At 33.4% G+C, this 22,411-nt stretch overlaps 3 protein-coding genes across 7 annotated transcripts; 2 read left to right on the forward strand and 1 right to left on the reverse strand.

Annotated features, from left to right (window-relative positions):
- Positions 1–929: 929 nt before the first annotated feature.
- Positions 930–2,216, forward strand: LOC106756094. Its single transcript, XM_014638356.2, has 4 exons — positions 930–1,374; positions 1,461–1,514; positions 1,602–1,727; positions 1,808–2,216. Exons 1-4 carry the CDS (start codon positions 1,006–1,008, stop codon positions 1,994–1,996), a joined length of 738 nt encoding a protein of 245 aa, XP_014493842.1. The 5' UTR covers positions 930–1,005; the 3' UTR covers positions 1,997–2,216.
- A 541-nt stretch (positions 2,217–2,757) lies between these two features.
- On the reverse strand, positions 2,758–17,937 carry LOC106756093 (phospholipase SGR2). 5 transcript variants are annotated; one of them, XM_022776823.1, is made up of 20 exons: positions 17,425–17,937; positions 17,149–17,249; positions 16,696–17,037; positions 16,227–16,298; positions 15,709–15,861; positions 15,144–15,197; positions 14,796–14,966; positions 13,787–13,936; positions 12,745–12,810; positions 12,159–12,506; positions 11,429–11,498; positions 11,234–11,322; positions 10,816–10,888; positions 9,609–9,711; positions 8,342–8,435; positions 8,193–8,255; positions 7,437–7,485; positions 6,434–6,531; positions 5,763–5,809; positions 2,758–3,303 (listed from the first exon to the last, which is right to left on the reverse strand). In XM_022776823.1, exons 1-20 carry the CDS (start codon positions 17,603–17,605, stop codon positions 3,030–3,032), a joined length of 2,598 nt encoding a protein of 865 aa, XP_022632544.1. In that variant the 5' UTR covers positions 17,606–17,937; the 3' UTR covers positions 2,758–3,029. The 5 variants fall into 5 exon arrangements, with proteins under 5 accessions (XP_022632544.1, XP_022632540.1, XP_014493841.1 ...); XM_022776819.1 differs by having other exon boundaries at positions 12,159–12,662; XM_014638355.2 differs by having other exon boundaries at positions 12,159–12,662; positions 15,144–15,194; positions 17,425–17,936.
- A 627-nt stretch (positions 17,938–18,564) lies between these two features.
- LOC106755738 (50S ribosomal protein L18) lies at positions 18,565–20,118 on the forward strand. The gene is made up of 3 exons (XM_014637949.2): positions 18,565–18,726; positions 18,876–19,090; positions 19,656–20,118. The coding sequence occupies exons 2-3, from the start codon at positions 18,896–18,898 to the stop codon at positions 20,049–20,051; spliced, it is 591 nt and encodes a 196-aa protein (XP_014493435.1). The 5' UTR covers positions 18,565–18,726; positions 18,876–18,895; the 3' UTR covers positions 20,052–20,118.
- Positions 20,119–22,411: the final 2,293 nt, after the last annotated feature.

Below are 22,411 nucleotides of genomic sequence, written 5' to 3' on the forward strand. Positions count from 1 at the left end.
TGCCATGTATATTCATTGTTTATATTTTTATTATTAAATATTAATAAATTATAAGGTTGCTTTTCCCACACGTGACCACTGACCAGAATGGTCTTATGTAAACAGAATAGTAGTAGTCCTTGTCCTCGTGGATAAGAAATTTCAATATATATGAACAACAAGAATAGTCTTTCGATGTTTCTATAAATAAAATTTTAATTTAATTTTTTAACTTGGGAAATCTTTATGACATTAATGGTGATAGTTTCTACTATTAGAGTAATAAAAATAGTATAATACTCACATCGATAAAACTAAAAGAAATATTACTGTTTTTGACATATGAGTGTTTCTCTTGCATCTATTTAACAACTATGTATAATAATAAAATATTAACATTTAAGTTAGTATTTTATTAACAATTTATTTTAAGAGATACATTAGTTGAGAGAAAAAATTTACCTATAGTATTTATTTATTGATAGTAGTTTTTATTGAACTTTTATTGTTCTGATTAAAAAGAACTCAATCACGACTTAATTACAATTCAGTGTTTATCTATTTATAATGTTTTTTTTTCTCATTGAGCATTTATTGTTCATTAAAAAAACTCAGTCATAACTTAATCACAATTTAGTGTTGTTTTTCGAATGAATTTTCAGTTAATTTATGGCTGTTTTTTTAGTGAACTTTTTATGTTGGTTATGCGAGAATATTAATTTGATTTCTTTAATTTTTAGTAATAAAAAGTCTAAATAAAATTATTTATTTTTTTATGTAAGAATAAAAAATAATTTAACATAAATATATAAGTATTGTTTGGTTTAGATGTTATAGCAGAAGTTAATGGGTGAAATGAGATTAAGGTAATTAATATAAAATAAATAAATAAAGAGGGGAAAATATATTATAATAATTATGGTGATAGAGTAAAATAGAGAGATACATACATGAGATATAGAGCGAGGTGAGGTGAGGTGAGGTGAAGGAGGGGATGCGAGGAGCGTGAAGTGTGAGACCGAGAAAATGATGGCGGCAACGGTGCCTGTGCGGTGGCAACCACCGAGCGTTAGGTTTAGGGCTGAGTCTGTGGTGAAGAGGAGAGGGAGGGTGACAATGAAAGCCTTTGGTAATGGAAATGGAAAGGGTAAGGGCAGGGGAGACATGGATAGGGTTTGGAGGGAGGCATGGAGAAGTGCCAACGATGGCTTTGAGCGCTTCGTCTTCGAAGCCAGGAAGACCGCCGAACGCATCGACCGCCGCTATTCCCTTTCACGCCGTCTCTCTTCCGTCGCCAGGGCCGCCGCCGACAGAGCCCGAGAGATTGATCGTGAATTTGAGATTGGACAGCGCTACCGCACTTTCAGCATCGATTTCCAAAGGAACTGGCCCAAGGTCAGTGTGTGTATGTTTTTGTATTTTGGTGTGATGGATGAATGTGATTATGTGGTTGATTTGATTGTGATTTTACACCGGTGCAGTACAGGAAGCAGCTCAACGACTTTCTCGATAGTCCTATCGGGAAGAGTTTCGCTGTAAGTAAATCCACGCTTCTTTCTATCAGTATATAACACAACAATATTTTATTTCACACTTAATTTCGACTGGTTATCACTGCTCAGACGCTTTTCTTCATCTGGTTCGCACTCTCTGGTTGGCTTTTTCGCATTCTGATAATCGCAACATGGGTACTTCCATTTGCTGGGCCTCTTCTCATTGGAACCTTGGCCAACACCTTAGTTATCAAGGTACCCATACCATCCCATTATTCTCAATCTCTGCTACTTTATGTGATACTCAAATTTAAATTCAAATTCAAACTGGACAGGGATCCTGTCCGGCTTGCAAGATGCAGTTTACTGGCTACAAGAACCAAGTAATTCGATGTACAGGCTGTGGAAACATCGTGTGGCAGCCTAAAGGCGGTAGCGGGGATTTCTTTTCAAGAGGGGCAGGTGGTAGAACCAATTCAAGATCAGATCCTGACATTATTGATGTCGACTTCGAGGAGAAGTGAAGCTACCATCAATCCATTTGGCTCTGTTAAACGTAGTATTCTTTCTTTCTGTGTTAGCACCTTTCTCTACAATTCTACTTTGTTGTTCTTACATACCAAGTTAGTTCACATTTATGCACCTGTAAATTCTTTTATCTTCATGTTATGAGTACAAGAAATGGGATACCAAACAAAAGGAAACGGGAAACGAAAAGAATAAAAGAAACACTTTCTTGGGGAACTATACCTTCTCGTTATCTCTGCAGAAAACAGTATTTGGTTAGGTAAGCTAGGTAGAATCATTTTTGCGTCAAACTCTTAGGATTAGCGATCGTCACTCACTTCATAGATGAAAGCGTAAATCAGTTGGACCTGGTGCACCTTGAGGATTTTAGATATTTGTGATGAATGTTATCTCTTACAAACCACTAGTATTTCTCTACTATTTCTGTAAATTTGGATATCTTTCACATGTTTTAGTTTCCCGTGTATCTCTCTATCTTTAATGTGTTTAAAAACAACACATTAAAGATGTTATGGTCAATATAAAAGGATCAAGGGGGGGTGTTTAAAATTTCCAATTTCGTTTCTCTCGAAAGTGTATTATGCACAAACGGATCTCTCTCCTGTTACATTCTTTTTCATTTTTAATCAATGCTACATGAAAATGAATTATCTCCTTATAACTACCTAATTGACAAAATTGAAACAATGTTTATTCAGCTTCTTTAACTACCACCAGGGAATATGGAGTTTTATACTAAGTTACCAATCATCGTTCAGAAGGAAATTTCTTTTACTTCCTCTAATATTTTGTTATTCCATATATATGTTGGAAAGAGTCTGTCTAATTCAACACTACACAAGCCAGCTATATGAAGCAACCCTATGATGCAGATCCGTCCACTATACATTCTTTCGCCAAATTACACAATCTCGATTACATTGAGTAGAGTCGGTAACCGCAAGTTGAGATGGATGTTAATATCATATGAACATGTACAATTGAATCGCAGAGCAGGTAACCTTGAGGGATTCACCAGCAGCCATGCATTTAGTAATTAGGTGCAGTGTGCTTCTGCAGAACCTTCTTAGCTTTGCTCGAGAAGCTTCGGACCATAACCTTGTCCGAGAAAGTTAACGGAAGATCTTCCTCTATGGTGTCTCTTGGTTCATACCAGCCAACAGAGGTACTCTCTTGTTTTGATTTGTCCATGCTAGATACGATTGACAAATCGGGATCTTCTATTATATCTTGATCTTCTGGTGTATCTCGATACAGGTGTTTTAATATAAAAAGTGCGGTATCATAGTCCCGCCAATAGTTTCTGTAAACCAGAAAGAAAGATTAAACACGGCTGAAGTAAAAGTAAATTCTCATGTAGTTGAAAAATTGAAATTCCAGGGCAAATTCCCTCGATAAATCTTACACTAACCATGTATCCTCCTCCATCTTTTTCTGGCATGTTAAGTAATGGATAGGCTTCTTTAAGTACATTACAGATTCATAATTATCTAATAATATTGCCTTATTGCATAACGAGGGAGGAAAATTCATTGAAACCAGACGAGAATGCAGAGAATATTAAACATCCAAGTATACTGAGCAAAAACAGATCGAAACAGGAACCAGACTTAACAAATGCAGCAAAAAATATGATGAGAAACAGACTCAAAATATAGGACCTGAATTATTTCAGTCACCACATTGCATTTGATTTGATTGACAGTTTAACATGTGACTCCGATCCAACAATTGCGACATCAACCAGGCAACTGGATAAAGAAAACTTATGCTACTCAGAACAGTCATAAGTTGTGATTTCTGTTTAATTGCATTTTATTAGTTTTATAGGTTTAAATACTAATTTAATTCTTATTTTTGTTGAATTTTTTCAATTTAGTCTTTTTTTTCCCCTTACATCCCAAGTTTTTCAATTTAGTTTTCTTAGGTAAGACCGTTTAAATAGAACATAATGAATAGCGTGGCACAGTTTGTCTGCCGTGGTCCATTTTATTTGATGTAGAGGACGCTTCATTTTCTTCAACACCCCGTATCCTCACATAAGCTTCCAGTATTTTTCTTCCTCCAACTAACATACCATCTTTCATCAAAACCTCCACTCTGCACGTTCTTTTATCATCACTGCACCTCCCGCAAGAAAACCAATCTCTCGTGCAACCTTCACCATCATCTTCTTCCTCCCATCCATTCCAAACCACCATCAAACAACATTAATCTTGATCATACAATCACGTTCAACATCAGAACCTAGAGTGAGAAATGGAGAAACTAATGATGTGAGATGGTCCTCTGCTGCCCAACACTCACTTTTTTCTTTCCACCCCAATGCGAGGTACACACCAGGAGCATACCTCTTCCCTAACTCTTATCCCACACATAACTTCTTCTTCCAGGACCATGAAGCCATCCTGCTACTCCCCTCACAACCCTCATTTCTTCCGTCTCTTTTCCCCTATATCCCTCCCCACCCATCCTCATCATAACCCATCTGATTCTCACTTCCATTCACTCTTGAAGAGGCACAATGGAACACTAGTCACACCCAACACACATCACGCCTTCTTCTTCATCATCTCCATTTCTTCCATCAGAGGTGCAACCCATAGCTTCCAGACACAGGCAAGACTCTGATGAGCTCCAACCATCGATGGCATAGATGATAGACTCGGTTGTGGCCACCACTACCATGCGTTGACCATTCCTCTTCTGCAATAGCCATCGCGATCACCTCCTTGCTGTACCTCACCTTGGGTTCGAACTGCAGTGCGCTTTCCCTCACTCCGATTTGCCTTACATCACCACATCCACTGAGAAGAGCCACCATCCCTCAACTCCCTGTAACCTATCCACATTAGCCATTGGACATTCTTCCATTTTCCCCAATTTCTTCTCCACCCTAGCCCACTGGCTGTTTCCTTTATTCACCGATTCACTACAATTCCTTCGAGATCGGAGCTCGCATTCCACTCGTCATTGTGGTTGTCAAAACCAAAATCGTGGGTGTAGGAGGTTCTGCCACGGTCACAAACCATATTTCCCTCTATTTTGACTTAAAACTAAAAATCCATATCACATTAAATAAACAAGACACATCAGATAAAACAGGTCACATCAAATGAACTGGGCCACCATGTACACCATGCTGTTAACTATTTAAACAACGTTACTAAAAAAGACTAAACTAACAAAAATTAATGAAAATTAAGATTTAATTGACAAAAAAATAAATAGTACCAAATTAAACAAACTCAACAAAAATAGGACTAAGTATTTAAGTCTAGTTTTATATGAATAAAAAATTTCCTGAGGAACGCTGTTTCTAAACACATATTTTCTTAAATTTAAAATTTTAAATATAGTAGAAGGATGGACCTCCACGGAAGAGCACTAGAAAGAACAACCGTATGCAACCATACTATAATAAGCTAAGAGATTGTTTCGACGACTAAAATCGGCGGCCACAAGGTAGAACAAGATAGGATGTTTGGTTGTGCATCCAATACAATATTTGGGCATTCCTATTCATTTTGGGATGGACATTCCGAAATGTAAAATATACATTATGGAAAACCATTCTGGAATGAATGAGGTGTCCAAAAATGTCATTGGAGTTAAAAAAGAAAAGGCTCACAAGACAAGTATTAAATTTTAAAAGAAAAATACCAGCTCAACTGGTGATAGAATATACCCAATTGCCTTATTCACTCCAGTTCTAATATAACTACAACTCTACAAGAATATCATAGTCATAAACACACTTACGTATGTGCTCCAATCGCTTGCAGATATGGATGCTCAAAGGTCTTGTCCTGCATACAATTTATGAAGAAAAAGTGAAATTGATAACAGATAAACGCCATATCGGACAGAAAACTAGATGAAAGAAACCAAAAGCAGTCATTATTCGGAAAGAACCGTAAAGTAATCCCATTCCCTTTCAAACATGTTCCTGTTAAATTATTTTGATTCCAAAATTTCAACTTTTAACGTCTTGGTACTTGAGATATTTTTCATGGAAATATCAAGATCTCCTTGAAAAGAAGCAAAGCACTTTACAACCAGAAAGGAGTATGGTAGGGGAATGATTGAAATATGAGATATACAATACTTCAACACTTTTGTTTCACCAGGCCCCTGGTACTGTGACGCGAGGTATCTGACTTCTAGGGTTTGCATCCACAGAGCCAAAGCATTTATTTAACCAATTGACAGAAGGGCCCTCACTCAATACAAGGTCTGGTCATTACATTGACTTATCTGTAGGCAATTTTGACTTATCCTGGAAAAGGAATGCTCGATAGTACATATAGCCAAGGACACGATGGAGACTTCATTTACACCGAAGAGTTTATAAATCAGTTGTGTTGTATGTTCTCATTTTGCACCATACTAGAGACACAAGATCGCAGTAGCTAATAAGAACAACTTCTTACCTGAAGCATGTGATCAATCCGACCACTCTTGCTTCCTGTTAACCTCTCTATCATGAAAGATCCATATGATGTCTCTTCTTCCTCTTCCGAACTCTCCCCTTCAATACAAAAAGGCAATAATTTGAACAAAAATACAAGAAAACCATTGTCACATAGATGTTGCAGCATCAAGAAAAATAAATAGTTAGACAGGTTGGTTCTCCTCTAAATTGACGAGCTGCACTTCGGAGAGTAAAACCAGTTAGAACCACGATGGAAAAATTAGCAGTTGAAATTGTGATTAAGTACGTGTACACACATAACAAATTAGCAGTTTCAACCATTGGTTATTCAATTAACAATTATAACCCTACACTTAATCTCATAAGGCACACCACACCCATTAGTGAAGTAAATTCCTTTGATAAACAGAAGACTGTTATAGTTGCAAAATTAGCATCAAACACAACCTTTTTGGAACTGCTATTGATTTTGAAAACACAAACTTCATAATCAAAACCATGCATGAAAATATATCTCTACACTAGGATCTAATCCCACAAGCATTGGATGAAATGTCAGTCTGAGCTCATCTAAGATCATAGTTTAAGACTTAGTATGAAAATTTGGCAAGCAGGCCCCTTGAGTTTTAAAAAATGAGTTCAGTACTATTCTCCAGGATTATTAACAGATTACAATACAGTCCTAAAGACTTCAACACCTTTTATTTTGATTGCGTTTAATATTTCATTTTTTTGAAGGGGACATTTCTTATCTTAAGTCAATTGCAGCGAGGCTAGACATTGGAAAAACATTTAAAGCTAAATAATAAAACCATTCAAATACTTGTCCAAAGAAAAATCCTTCTAAGTTGACCACAAGTGGAAAGCCACAAGGATTACAATCTCCCTTTTAACATCCATTAAAGCAGTGGCTCTAAAAGGGATAGAATTCTAAATATCATGAATATGAAATTCATAAAAAAAGGTTATTAAACAAAAATGAACATAGATGACTATGTTACCTTCTGAGTTATCAAATTTCCTCGACTGGCACAATGTGATTACCTTATCCTGCTTAGAGAACAGAAATTATAATCATTACCATGCTCAAGACTAGAAAAAAAAAAAAAATATCAAAGATCGTGTTTATTATGTTCAGTCTGGAAGACTTATTATAAGTTACGTGTATCTTTTGTTTCAATTATGCATGTTAGAGAAGAATATTACACTGTGTTTTCTGTACATAATAATTAGAGCTTGTAACAAAACTTTAACTAAGCTTAGATTATTGGTACATTTCTATTTCCAACAAGAATTGCTAACCTCATAATGAAAAACCAGAGTCCTAAACACCACTGCAAAGCAAGCAACTTATAAAGCAATAAAAAATAAACAATTAATGATCATCCACTACTTATGTTCTAACGTTTCTTATCGTTTCACCCTTCATTTCCTACACTGCAGCTAAAGGGGATAACTATTGCTACTTTTTATGTACTCGTGTTAAAATCCTTTCATTCTTTATTAATGACAACTACAATAACGACCATCCATATGCACTTCTTGAGCAAGTCAAATGAAATATCAAAAGCCAAAGTGTAATGATAGAATATTCTAAAAGACATTTTACTTTATTAAGAAGAAAATTGGATTAATTGTAACACGAGAGAATAATAAAAAATTAACGTGCAATTATAATTGAAACATATTCTTTTCGCTTAACCTTTAAACTTTTGTCATCTCTTAGTTATTTTTCTGTACAAAAAAGAGGAGCTCACCCTTGCAGAAATCATATAATTCTTTACTGAGTGAGTTCGAACTGCTAAGTCTTCAGTAAATTCCTACATTAAGATTTAGAGCATTATTTGAGATGGATATTATGGTCCACCAAAGCAGTCACATAATTCTATAATCTTTGGTGCCCCACCTGAAATCCAATGTGCAACCTTTTCCCTCCTCTGTGATATGGAATCAAAACTGGTCGTTGGCTGATGTATTCTTTACATACAAGTGGCTCTATCCTGTGATGAATTTTAAAAATAGCATATCAGACATTGTTTAGGCAGAGGACAATATTTAAATAGAAATGCTTTGAAATAAATGTTTGAAGCAGTATCTATCATTCCACGTGTTAATGTTAGGGAAAGGAAAAGAAAACCAGCAAACAATAACACAGTATATTACTGGGATGAAAAATATATCATGCAAGCAATAGCTTAACATAAAACTTCTATTTATTCTAATAATTAGTAATTAGATCAGGTACTATAGCAGCTTCGAAAATCCCTAGTGCACTAACAGATTGAAACCCACTAAAATAAGGAAACAAATAAAAACAGACTTAAATATGTTTCTTGTGTCTGTAATATACTAATTTAATGGTTTTGATCTCCACTAAATTTTATTTTATGGTTTTGATCTCCACTAAATTATATTTTATGGTTTTGATCTCCATTAACTAATAATTTTGATGTGGCAACCATCTACTGCAGAACACACCTGATGTTTCTTAAATAGTAAGGACTAAAAAGAATATCTTATTATATAAGAAATATCGATATCAATGGTTTACAGTTTTGTAAGAACTAAAAAAAGCACGGTTAATAACTAAAATTGTAAAATAAAAATTCGTTGGGACCCAAACCATAAGAAAAATTTAAGGACTAAAACATAATATAGGTATATTTAAGCCAAAAAGAAAATTAAATATAATCTAAATATAGCCCATGTATTCTTCACCATTTTATTAGTAAAAAGGAAGCTTCTAATTTCCAATTACCAACAACTTTGGTGTATCATTAAATGATATATATGTTTATTTCTCAACCTTGATATTACTCTTATCATAAGAGAAAGAGAAATACTATGTGTACAACGAAGTGAAGAAGAGACAGGAGAGAAAAGTATTACATGTTATTAGTGATATCATAGAGATAGATACAGAGGAAAAAATAGTGTCCTATACTACTAAAAATTGTTGTATGAATATCTACTTATCATAATACATACATTAGAATAGTTGCTCCATACAATGTATGAATTTAGTAAACAAAAAGAATGAGGGCACTGAAACAATTAAAGGAATATTGTACAAATAAACTGATGCTAAGAAATTAAATTACAAGGTTCACTAGTGACTACGGTACTCATTTAATCACTATTGATACTTCATTGGGATTGAAATCTTATCAAACCTGTATGCTACTGGATCATAGGGGTGAAAAATATTGAATAACTGCCTACAAGCTGGCATCTCTTCTCTTATATTTTCCTGCTCCCAATATTCTTGTCCTTTACCTGAAACAAAAAGGAAAGAATACATAGCTATCAACCTAGATGCATATGATTAAAAACTGGATGTTATTATGACTGGCACTTGTAATCATAACTTTTTTTCCTGATAAAAGCACATAAAGTGTTTTAACATTAATTTAATAAAGCCAAACAAAAAATGAATGGAGATTGTTAGTACAAAAGAACACACAGCGAAAGTTGATAAGTGTTAGAATACATGACAAAATTTCAGTAGTATAGCAGCAACTGTATTTTCCAATTAATTTGAATATATCTTAGGTTACCTCTCAAGATTACTCCCTATATTTCTTTACCCCAATGATTCATTAATCAGTTAGAATTATGATCTGGCATTAGCATAAATAAAGGCCAATTTTTTATGTTTTTGTATCATATTGGAAAACATCATACGTTATGAACCTCACTAAGAGATTCCAATATTAAAGGTCTATTATACAAGGAGGCAAATGAACCAACGAGATGTAATGAGTGACTGGTAACTGGAAAACCCAGTTAGTAAAGGAGGTGGTAAGAGTAGTTAGAGAGGTCTATTCGAAAATTTGAGAGTTGAGTAGAGGGACTTATAAATATAATTTTCTATCGAACAGGAGATGGGGAAGTATTTATTCGAGATGCTAATAACCTGTTTTCACAGTTGTAGTAGAAGAAGGGGTTTCGCTTGGCAAAGAGGAATAACAGAATCTCTCTGGTTATCTTCCCCTTCATATGTTTTTCATAATCTTCATATCATATCATATCAAGACAACATTAGCTTTACAGTATGGAGTTTCTTTTCCACCCTATATACCTAAAACCACAAACAAGTATCCCAATGGCACCATCCTCTATAACCTTTTTTGCAAGCTCTCTAAAAATCTAAAACTCCACCTTATTTCAACAACTACTTTTCTCTTCCAACTAGTTGCCTCTCTTTCCATGATTTGCTTCCAGCTTCAAGTCAATCTTAAATTCTACTGATTTTAAGTACAAATTTCATCGTTTAGAATTCACATCAAAGAGACAACGAACAGTATATAGAAGGAGCCTCTTCAAGATTGATCAAGATCTGAAATAAAATGTAAAATACTATATAAAAGACTTGCTTACCAATGCCTATGCGAATATTACGAAGTGCAAGAAATACACCAAGAGGAGATCCAACGGCAAAGAATGTATCGACCTGGCATAAATGCAGTTAAACAAATGAACAATAAGATAAATGGGGCTCTTTTTTGTTCTTGTTCTCAGGAAAATACCTTTTTGAGAAAGAAAAAATATATCTAAAAACATTGTAGTGATTAATATAAGCATTTTAGGAGACGAAAAGAAAAAACCTCAAAATATATTTTACTACTTTCTGCATAAACTAAAGATAGTTTGGCTTTAATAAAGGCCTAAAATAAGTTGTATCCTGGAATAATTTTGAGCTTAACCTGAACTACTAAATTTTTAAATGCAAATCCCAAGAACACATTTAAGTGTTATACACAGATGACAGAATCCAAGTTCGTATCTCTTTCCGTACCTCGAACTGAAGCTTTGTGTACTTTATATACGGGGTATAACTCTTTGGTGCATCTTGTATGGCAGGTGACTTTTTAGATAACTTCTGTACTGCCATTGTGCAAAAAGCATGTAAGCATCCTTTTTTGCTGTGTTGTAAATAAAAAACAAGATGAACATAGAAAACATCTCAAGTCAAAAACAAATCAGTAATTACCAGAATGTAATTCTTCCTCGGTTTGATTAATGCTATGACGTGATTCCAATTCAGCTTTCAATGAATCAATCTAAACAAATGAAGTTGGATAGTCACAACTTACGAACTAGATATAGACAAGGAGGCATTCTGGTAATTAACATGATGAACAAACTTCCATTCACGTTGACTAAAACCCAAGGTTTTATTATAGAACAAATGAAATTGGGACAGTTGTTGAGAAGAACGGTTTACAGAACCAACAAAACAATGGGGGAAAATGAGGCATAAATCTCCATCATATATAGACTTCTACACTTAAGCAATATACGGTTCCATATAATTTGAGGACTATAAGATATTAGCCCGCTCCTAATCTATAAATAGGGTAAATTGGTGGTTGACATGGTATAAGCCATACATGATCAGTGAAATTCCCTCATTCTTTATTATTAAAGTTAAATTTTAGCACAAATATCATAGCCTTAAACGTTGTTGCAAGTTACAAATAGATCATTACTCAACATGAACCTATAACAACTTAAAGATAATTTCATTTGAAACATGTTGCACTGCACATGAAAATTCTTGCTTCATCTTAAAGGAGTGACGGTGTTAACAGTAAGGTTGTTTTCATATTTACATCCTCTCAATCCTTCTCACTCTCTTTAAAGGGAAAAACATGCTATAAAAGACCAACAAAAACAATTTTTTTTTTCTAAAACTGGAAAAAGTACAACTAGAAACTAACCTCTTCTCTGAGCTTGTTTATTACTTCATCTTTATTTCTTGCAACTTTACATTCGTCCGTATCTGCTGGCAACCCAACATTCATGCTCTCAGGCTCATCCAACGCATCCATTTTTTCAACATTCGTGTAGCTGGAATCAGAAAGGAACTCAGAAACATCTCCCTTGTTATTTGGTTCCACAAAGCTAGGTTCTGCAGAAAATTCACGTACACTTGATAACTCAGGACCTAAAACTGAAGACTCCTCACAATATTCTGCCTCCATATCTGGACTAGTATGTTGAGTACCCTTATTTTCCTCAGAGGGACTCACCATACTAAAAGTGTCATCCGGATTGATTAGTGAGTTCTGCACATTATTATATTCTTTATTAGGGAGTGACTTTTCATTTTGATCATGTTCCTTATACATCCATTCCATAGGAAACGGAGATGATAGATTATCTTGATGGCAAAGGATATCATATGAGAGAACACTTCCCAGAGAATGACCATATAATGAAACCTACACAAGTCAGCATGAAGTGAACCACTGTAGACATTGAAAATGTAGAGGGGAAATGAAGGAAATCTAGTCATTGAAGTACCTTTCCATTATATCCAGGATTCCTTTTGAGAAACTTCAGATATAATCGATTCAGTTGGTTAGATACCTAAAGAAGTGTAAATTCCCAGGTCAACCTCTATTATAATGGTATAAAATGCAATTTTTAAAAGCAACCTATATTCAACCACTGAAAAAAAAATAAAAAAAGTGATTGTGCATCTAGTTTTTAAAAATTATATCTGCAGTGTAATTACACATAATCCTAAAAGGAAAAGGTTTTATTTATGTATTGCAGCATAGTTTTGAAATTGAAAAATATGTTTGGAAACAAGCATGTACATGCAAGGGAGTTTCTAGATATAAAACTTCCTTGAGCTCTTAGAAAATGGAATTTGGGATTTATGGATTTTAAACGAAGCTAAAGCAAGATTAGAAGAATGAAGAAACAACCAACTATTGTTTGAATGAATTTCTAAGGCTATGTTCCATCAACAATACAACTGAAAATGTCAGAAAATGAGAGGAAAAGAGAGTAAAGGTCAAGATGATTCATTGAAGTTCCACTGTAGTGTTCTCAAACATCACATGTCAGGGAAGCTACAGTTTGTTTTACCTTTTTTTTTTATAGATTCAATGAAAGATAGTTTCATCATTTACATTGAACTAGACAAGCATTGAGAGCCAAATAAATAGTTTAAGAAAAAAAGTCAAGTAATCATTTTTTTAGCTTTATCATTCAAGAAAAGTACCAATATAAATAACAGTCCAAATAATTATTTCTTAAATGCCAGAAGGATTGAAAACACAAAAATAAGAATTTACTTAGCCAAACAACTCAAAACAATAGTGATTGAGCAACGTATTGAGCTATTACAGTCAATTGAAACCAGATTAGCAGCGTGTGATGAATAAGCTTAAGCACACCACGTATAATTGCTGTCAAGATCATTAATGCTTTGCTTAGTTTATTTAAATGCACAAAAAGAGGGTTAATATCAAGTGATGAACAGGGACCTACAAACAATATAATTAAATGAAGATTCAGAGCAGTGCATACACTCGAAAAAAATAAGAAAACATACCGAGTCAATTATGTCTTGACAGTAAATTGGGCTCATGTAGTATAATACATCATGAACAGTTGCACTCAATGTGACACGCAATCCCCGCACTCCATCTAATGTTATTTTTTCAACAGCAGTTTCACCACTCAGCTTCAAACCTTTTCTCCACTAGATAACATGAAATAGTCAATTAGTTAGAATTAAATAAAGGGAAGATCATGACTAACACTAGCGAACCTAATAAATAAGGGTATCAGGTTTCTGTGTATGTTCTATTTACATAGTCATTCAAGCATTAACTTCAAACGGAATGATCTCAAGGATTCTCAGTGGCCCTAAACATGTATGTGACTGGTTTATGTTTTGGCATTTCTTTGGTGTTTAATTTTGGTTGATTCAATAGGATTGCACTTTCCTACGTCATCATAGCTTGTACAAGTAGCTAAATGACTTCGAAAATAAGTGACACAAAAGTAAAAAAAAAAAAAAAAACAAAAGGAGAAGCTTATTTTGTAAAATTGCCAAGTGCAGACTACATTCCGATTCTACCTAACATAGTTTCATTATTCCTTAAAATGCTGTATAATTTACTGTAATTATTTTTAATCCAATAGAATATATTACTCAAGGAAACTAAAATGTGAAAATACCCCAAATTCTCAAAATTGGGTAAGAAAGGGAAGCACGTGAAATTGACAATCAAAAACTAGGATTTCAAGGAGATTTATAGATTTAATGCATGTTTCTTACTGTGAAGTACAAGTGAGAATTCAGGAATAAGGTCTTCAGGTCCACAGTACATATCTCAATATAATAACTACAGATTAGCACATACTCAGCTTCAATTTTAACCATAACCGCAAAAATAAGGTCCAGTGTAAAAAAAAAGGAAAATCTAGGCGAGATATAGGGATAAGTTGTATAGAGAAGGGACAAACACCCTCAAAACAGAGGAGAAAAATACCGGAGAACAAAAGGCTTGGAGAACAAAAGGCTTGGAACACACAGAGAATAAAATAATGAATACCTGGCATGGAATAAAGAGGACCCTTTGGGTGCCACGCTGATGAGCAGTAAGGTGCTGCTCTGCAAGACTTGCTGTAATATGCCGGAAATTGCCCACATCATCAACTAAATTGGATTTTTCCAACCTTTGGCCAATACCATGAACCATAAATACCAAGTGACGAACAGGGACCTACAAACAATTACTGTCATGTAATTGACATCAAATAAACCACGGCAGGACTGGGGAGCTATATCTGATAAATTCAGTTTTCTGAAAACAGAGTTCCCCCAGGTGTCAGCAGAAACGTAACAACTGTGACGAGACTGGTGAGAGACATAAGTATAATAATGATAATAATCTTGATACCTGGGAGCAGTAATCATCCATAGCCTCCTCCTTCTGCTGTCTTAGTTCATCCTGCTAAAAGTTCCAACTTAATAACAATAGAAATATCTGTATTCATGTCCTTCCAAAAAATGCACATACAGTTTGTTCTACAGCAGCTAATGACTATCAACAATATGAAATCAAATGCATAAAAAATGAGATACAGGTTATATATATATATATATATATATATATATATATATATATATATATATATATATATATATATAAATGTAATCATGAGAAACATAGTAATATTTTCCCATTTCAATAATCACTTACACTGAATGTGATATACATGCTGATTTTCTATCTAATATAAAATGTGTTAAATAATATTTGATTGCGGTATGGTAGACATGACAATGTGTATGTCAGCACAAACACACCTTTAGAATCACAAAAATAGTAGAAGATCAAATTACATAGCAAAATTAGGATATCATTTGTGCTCTCCTACGTAAAGAATGAGGAACACTCTGATGGCATACTGTCTGTTTCTACATGTTATTAGCAATAAAGGAGGGGAATAAAAATAGAAAACCTGGGTTGGTTTTGGAGAATTTGATGGAGAGTAACCACGTCTAAGCTTGATTGCATTTCCAGTAAAACTAACAAAACTAGAAAAGCCAGAAGCATCAATATTTAGCCAGGCCTCCCAGGTGTCGTCTTCTCCTGTGAAAAGGGCATGCAGGCCCTGTATTTTCAACACCAAAATACAATAATGCAACAGATATTGGTGATAAAATTCAATCCACAACTCTAAATAAATGGCTTAAATATGGTGTATGCCCTATAAACATGTAAAATGTTAACCTTTAGACCCTCGAGAAAAAATTCCTTCTTTTGTCTCTTGGCTTTAGAAATGTGTTAGGTGTGGTTTTCGTTCTTCACTGAAAAAATGCCTCTTTGTAGTCTCCGCTTAAGGAAATAGTGACCACAGACAGTTCTATAAATGGGAGATCAAAAGGAAATTGTTTTTCTAGGGACTAATGACAAAAATTGCTCTATTTACAAGGATTACATATATATAGTATCATTTTTTTTAAAGAATCTGCATACCTGAGTGGAGCCTTGCAAATCAACTCGAGCAGCGAAAAGTCCTGATGGTTGGAATGTCCTTCGGTGCCAAACCTATGGAAATCAATAAGAAATAAATCTTTCGCTTTCTGAAGCAAAGAAGAAAACAAACTGAAATCTGCCCATTCTAATTGAAACCCAGCAAAAAACAGTATTTCAAATGCTTTATTTGCCTGTCCTTTCTTGTTTTTCCTATTTTGCTTTCATCTCTTTTAGGCTTACAACATCCCTTCTGATCCTAATCTCATAAATTTTCATCCAATAAAATATAAATAAATAACAATTAAGAAACAAAGAAGTAGATAGTTAGAAATACCCGGGCAATTGCCTAGTAATTGAAGTGCAATAGTTGTGCTGAGCACATTTTCGTAATCGTGTGCCAGAACAGCATTTTCGTAATTGGAAAAGGTGATCAAGCATTAAAATGAATAATTTGAATAATCATACAGACCTGACTTCGATAAGCAATCTCTAGTTGTTCAGAAACGTCTTCACGAAGTGGTAGCCAATCCAGGCCCCCTTTACGTGCAAACCAATGGCCTCTTAGGACACGTCTGTTTTCTCCGTTCCAATAAACAGGGAAACAATGTCTGGAAACCAAGTCTACCTCGTACAGTCCTCCCTTTACAGGGACACCAACCCTCTCTTCTTCTATTTCATAGAGTTGAGATGGTTCACTACGTCCCAGAAAAGATCCGGTATCTGACTTTGTAGTGGAACTTTGCCGTTCTCTTGGGCCTTCACTGCATTCCGCGTACTCCCTCCACCAACTAGAAAGCAGTTCTTCCTCTCTCTACCAATCCATATACAAGAAAGAATCTCACTATCTAAAGGTCACCAGGTTGATGACTGAAATAAAAGAGCAAAACTACGAAATATTAAAGTATACATTTCATAAAATGACCTGCAAGAAAGATGCTTCAATGGCTAGAGAATCTCTCATGCCAAAACGAAAATAGTCACTCTTGCCTACAATCTCCGTTCGTGGGACTGACGCTGCCAACTCTGTTCGAAAAAATTAATTGTTTACCACTGCGGTGGAGCGGGTAATGAGTAATAACAATCAAGAATGCGTGTCTCCAGAATCCAGATGAATAGAAAGATAGTTACTGTTCCTATAAATATAATGTGAGTACTGAATTGAAATTCTAAAACCCTAGCGATGGAATTAGACAGATACCGTTGGGAGCGAGAGGGATCTTACAAAAATACCACCTAACATCACCGCCATCAGAGGGGCTACACGTCTGCGCCAGATACTTCTGCCTCGCTTTAGAGTGTTCGATCACATCCTCCAATCTCGCAATGTTAGACGGCGTGTTTTTCAGCAAGTCAGGCCGAATCTCTTCCCCTTCCGCCATCGCCGCCGTGGTTTCCACCGCCAACAAGCAAAGAATCCTTCACTTCTACTCTGCCTCTGCCTCTCCCTCTCTCTTTCTCTCTCTATCCTTTAATAATCAGTATTATAAATAGTAAGAATTAGCAAACAAAGGAAAGACAGAAAGCTATGGCATGCGTTGAACATCAGGTGAATTGAATTCGATGCAATTACACCTTACACCCCGACACCGCTCTACGTATATAACTTTTCTTCCCAACCCCCTTTCCTAACAGAACTCATTCAAAAACAACTGTTAAGTATAACTAAAACATAATTAAATTAAATATACTAACAATCTCCATTAATGTTTTAAACAACCTTTTAATTTAATGACAAGCAAAATACTTTTCAATTATTAATGCTATAACGTTCCACTCAAACAAATTAAATTCGAATGCAAGATATTCAACTGCCATTTTAAAGAAAATAAATATGGAATAATAAAATGTTATCCGTATTTCCAATTTTTAGATTAAGAGACGCCAAAGATATATATCTGTTTGAATTTCGTATATTCTAGATATTGTAAATAATAAGTTGTGAGACTTTACTTGTTAAATCAAATGAGATTTAAACGCAACATTGGATCGTATCCACTAATAAAGAAAGAAATGTACTCTACTCTCATATTCTGATACCAATAAACAGTGAACGTATTATTTCTTTCAAAATTCTAAATAATAACTTATAAATTGTAATATTTTAAAACAAACTTTCATTAATAAATTTAGCTTAAGAATAAAATTATAATCATAATAAATTGTTTTATTTAAAAGCATTTATCTGTCACCAAATTTTCACTCACGGGATAAAATATAAAATGTGTAAAGTACAGGTGCTTATCACTTAGAATATAGTTCAAAATTAATCTTAATTGATAGCATCTTATATTTATTTATTATTTCTTAAAAATAGAATAAGGAAGGAACTGCAAAAAATAAAATAAAAAAGGAAAAGTGTTACATTATCTTCGTCCATAGGTTAATCCCTAACTTTTGCCGCTGTCTTTCTACTCACGCACTTTGCCGCCTCCTTTTCGCCGGTGATTTTCTCTGTTCCGACACCGGAAACCTCCGCCCATCACTTCGATCGCAACCTCCGGTTCGTTCTCATTCACCATCCCTCCTTCCCTCTTTCTTCATCTTGTTCAATTTCTTGTCCCCCGCACCACGTGATCTATCATTGGTTGCGTTCTGCGTTTTGTTATGGAATCAGAAAAGTCTAACACTGTCTATACTTGTTCTCGTCAGCGACTTGATTTTCGGTACAGATGAGTTGCTCTTCCGGAACAGTATTATCAGTATGTGCATCACTCTCTTCTCCACTGCCTCCGTCTCGCACGCCCAATCCCAATTCCAATTCGCTTTCATTTTCATTTTCATTTTCATGGCTTTCTTCATTTCCCTCATTAACTTTAAGTACATCTCGCTCCGCCAAAAACCCTCCCAATCCCTCACGCTCCCAGGTAACAAAAGTCCTCTCCCACTTTTCTCTTTTTTATTATTTATTTATTTGTATTTATTAAATACTATCAGAGTTTAATCAAGGAATCTGAATCATTCCTCTTCCTCTTCTGCAATCAATATTGTCATGCCCTCTCTCTTGGGTTAACTATTAAATTCAATTTCCGCATTCATGATATGTCAGTATGTTGATGTCACAGAAGAAAAAGGTGAAATGAAATTGGAATGAATACATACAATTTTTTCATTTGTGTGAGATACTAAAACTGCTGTAAAAAGATAAGAGATGAGGAATGAAAAAACAAAGGATGTAGTGATAGTATTATTTCGTCAACATGAAAATAGTAGAGTCTTAAACATGAAATTCTTCTTAATATTCATAATGTCTGTGTGACAATCTACAACAAGCTTATTTTAAAATATTGTTGTTGTTGGTATTAACCAATCAAAGAGATTGTAGAAGGAGCACCCTGAAACTTCTGTTGGGGGTTGTGAAATGTGACATGAACATTTTGGCATGAAGTAAAACAGTTTATGTTCTAAATATTTTTCCCTTAACATGTGTAGGATTCTTTCATTCGAGCTGCCTATACCCGAAGGTCTCGTGGTGAAGCTGCAAAGAAGCCGAGCAGGAAATCATGGAAGCAAAGGACAGATATGTACATGAGACCATTCTTGTTAAATGTTTTCTTCTCAAAAAGATTTATTCATGCAAAAGTGGTACACCGTGGAACGAGCAAAGTCATATGTGTTGCTACCACAAACGCCAAGGATCTTCGAAACTCCCTTCCATCCTTGATAGATCATAACGCATGTAAAGTGGTTGGAAGGCTTATTGCCGAGCGATCAATGGAAGCTGATGTATTTGCAGTGGCGTATGAACCCAGAAAGGATGAAAGAATTGAAGGTAGACTAGGCATTGTTCTTGATACAATTAAGGAAAACGGCATTATTTTTATTTGACCTCATTTTGAACTACTAGTAGTGTAATAGATATTGTTTGATTGTTTATGGTTCATTTCTGCATTAATTTGCTGGTTCATGAATTAAAATTTTGTTATTCTTTTGTTAGATATCTATAACAATCTATTACAATATATACAAACAAACGACCACTAAAGTTACCCATCCATCCCATTTAAATCTTTGACACGTATTAAATTCTTAGGTTTTTCTGTAAAATCACCGCTCTTCTGTCCATTACCCAGTCTATATAAGAGTGTGTTAGTTTTAGTTGAATAAAGTTTAATTAAATTATAAATGAAACTTAGCATGATTTAATCTAGTTGAATAGAGTGACCCGTCAATATCCTCAATCAAATTTATCTCACACTTTAAATAAAATACGATAAATCAAAGTATGCACTAAAAATTTAACATTGAATAAATAATAACATTAAACAATGTATAAAAATTTATATACATGTTACTTTAACATTTGAAATTAAAATTTATGTTTCAATTGATTAAGTTGTTAAATCTGTGACGAACGAACATTTAATATTTTAACATTTAAGTATTAGTGGCTTTAATTATTATCATAATATTATTATAAGGGAAAAAAAAGGATATAAATATATTTTGACTTATACATTAAAAGATATATGTTTGAATAAAACAAAACAAAAGTACATGAACTTGACATGTTTTTAGGTTGCAAAACAAAACAAGAAAAAGTAAATTTGGAAACTATCAAAACAAATAGGACTAAACTTCAGAAATTTATATCGAGAAAAATGGATAATATATAATAGGCTTAATACTTACATTGGTCCTTGTATTTGTGTGTAAATTTCAGTTTGGTCTTCAAGTTTTGAATTGTCTTAATTAAGTTATAATTTTTGTAAAAATGAACACATTTTACCCTAACAGTTAAGTTGTCTCAAACGCGTTAATTGATGCTGAGATGATTTTTTTATTTTAGGCTTAATCTCTCTCTTGATCTTTATATTTGTTTGAAAATCTCAATTCAGTTCTCAATTATGACCAATGATCTTGTCTGATTGGTCTATACCGCAGAGATTTAAGAGACAAACCAAACCAAATTAAACGAAGATTATTAAAGTAAATCTCAAGTTACACCATATAATGAAGGAAGATTATGAAACCACTGAACAGTAATTATGTCACTCCAAGATGGTAAAAATGCAATATGACTACTATAGTGTAGTATTTATCACAAAAATAGTACACATATATTTCACTTGAAAATACACCATAGCAAGAAGTTTATAATACACTTTAAAGGAAAGATATACTAAAATAAAAAACAAATTGCGTAATTGAATCACCCACACACCACCTATAATAATGTTAAAAAAAAATCAAATTAATTAAAACTTGACATGCTTTTAGAAAACATATCTAGGGTAAAACACAGTCAATACAATTTAACGAAGAGTTAATGAAAATAATTAAATTAAAAAGTTAATTATAAAGAACAGTGTTTTTGCATATTCATGAAAAGCTTTGTTTATTCAAAAAGTATTTTGCATTTTTTTAAAGTTTTTATTTATAGATTATAAGGAATTCTCGTTATTATTATTATATTTCTTTATCTTTTCTTGAAAGTTCCATCATTAAAATTATTTTTTTAACAAAATTTTATCTCACAATACAAAAATATTTATTATGTAAGGTATTAATTATAAGACTTAATTGCACTTTTTTTCTTTAATTTGGTTGAAAAATTGAGAAAAAAACATAATTCTTATTTTTTGTGTGATTAGTTCTTCAATTTAAAAAAATGAACAAATTATGAAAATTTCGTTACATATACAATATTTATACACGTATTATTAAATTGTCACATATATATTGGAATATTGGAAGGTGGCACTGTCATATCTTATATCTTATTTAATTTTTATATTTAAATTTTTGATTTATTTTTTTTTAAATTAAAGAACATTATTTATTTAAGAGATAACACTCTTTACTTTTAAATAAAATTAAGTTAAAATTTTATATATAAGACTAAATTAAATATAAAACAAAATTTAAATTAAATTAAGTTAAAATTTTAAATATAAGACTAAATTAAATATAAAACTGTATATGACATAATAATAAAACAATATCAATAAAAAATAAAATAAAAACTGATATGTATGATACTGATGTTTTAACAGAAAAAATCATATTACATCATCTTTAAAACAAGATAACTTAATTGTTCCAAATAAGGATTATAAGTTTTCTTTTTAATATTCTAAATAAATTAATCTAGAAAAAGTGTAATTAAGTCTATTATAACATAGTTGAAAATTAATCTGTTTTGTAGTTACAAAAAAGCAATAATTTTATTTGTAAAATTATATATA

This window comes from Vigna radiata, chromosome 2 (assembly GCF_000741045.1).
Source record: "Vigna radiata var. radiata cultivar VC1973A chromosome 2, Vradiata_ver6, whole genome shotgun sequence".
NCBI lineage: Eukaryota > Viridiplantae > Streptophyta > Magnoliopsida > Fabales > Fabaceae > Vigna > Vigna radiata.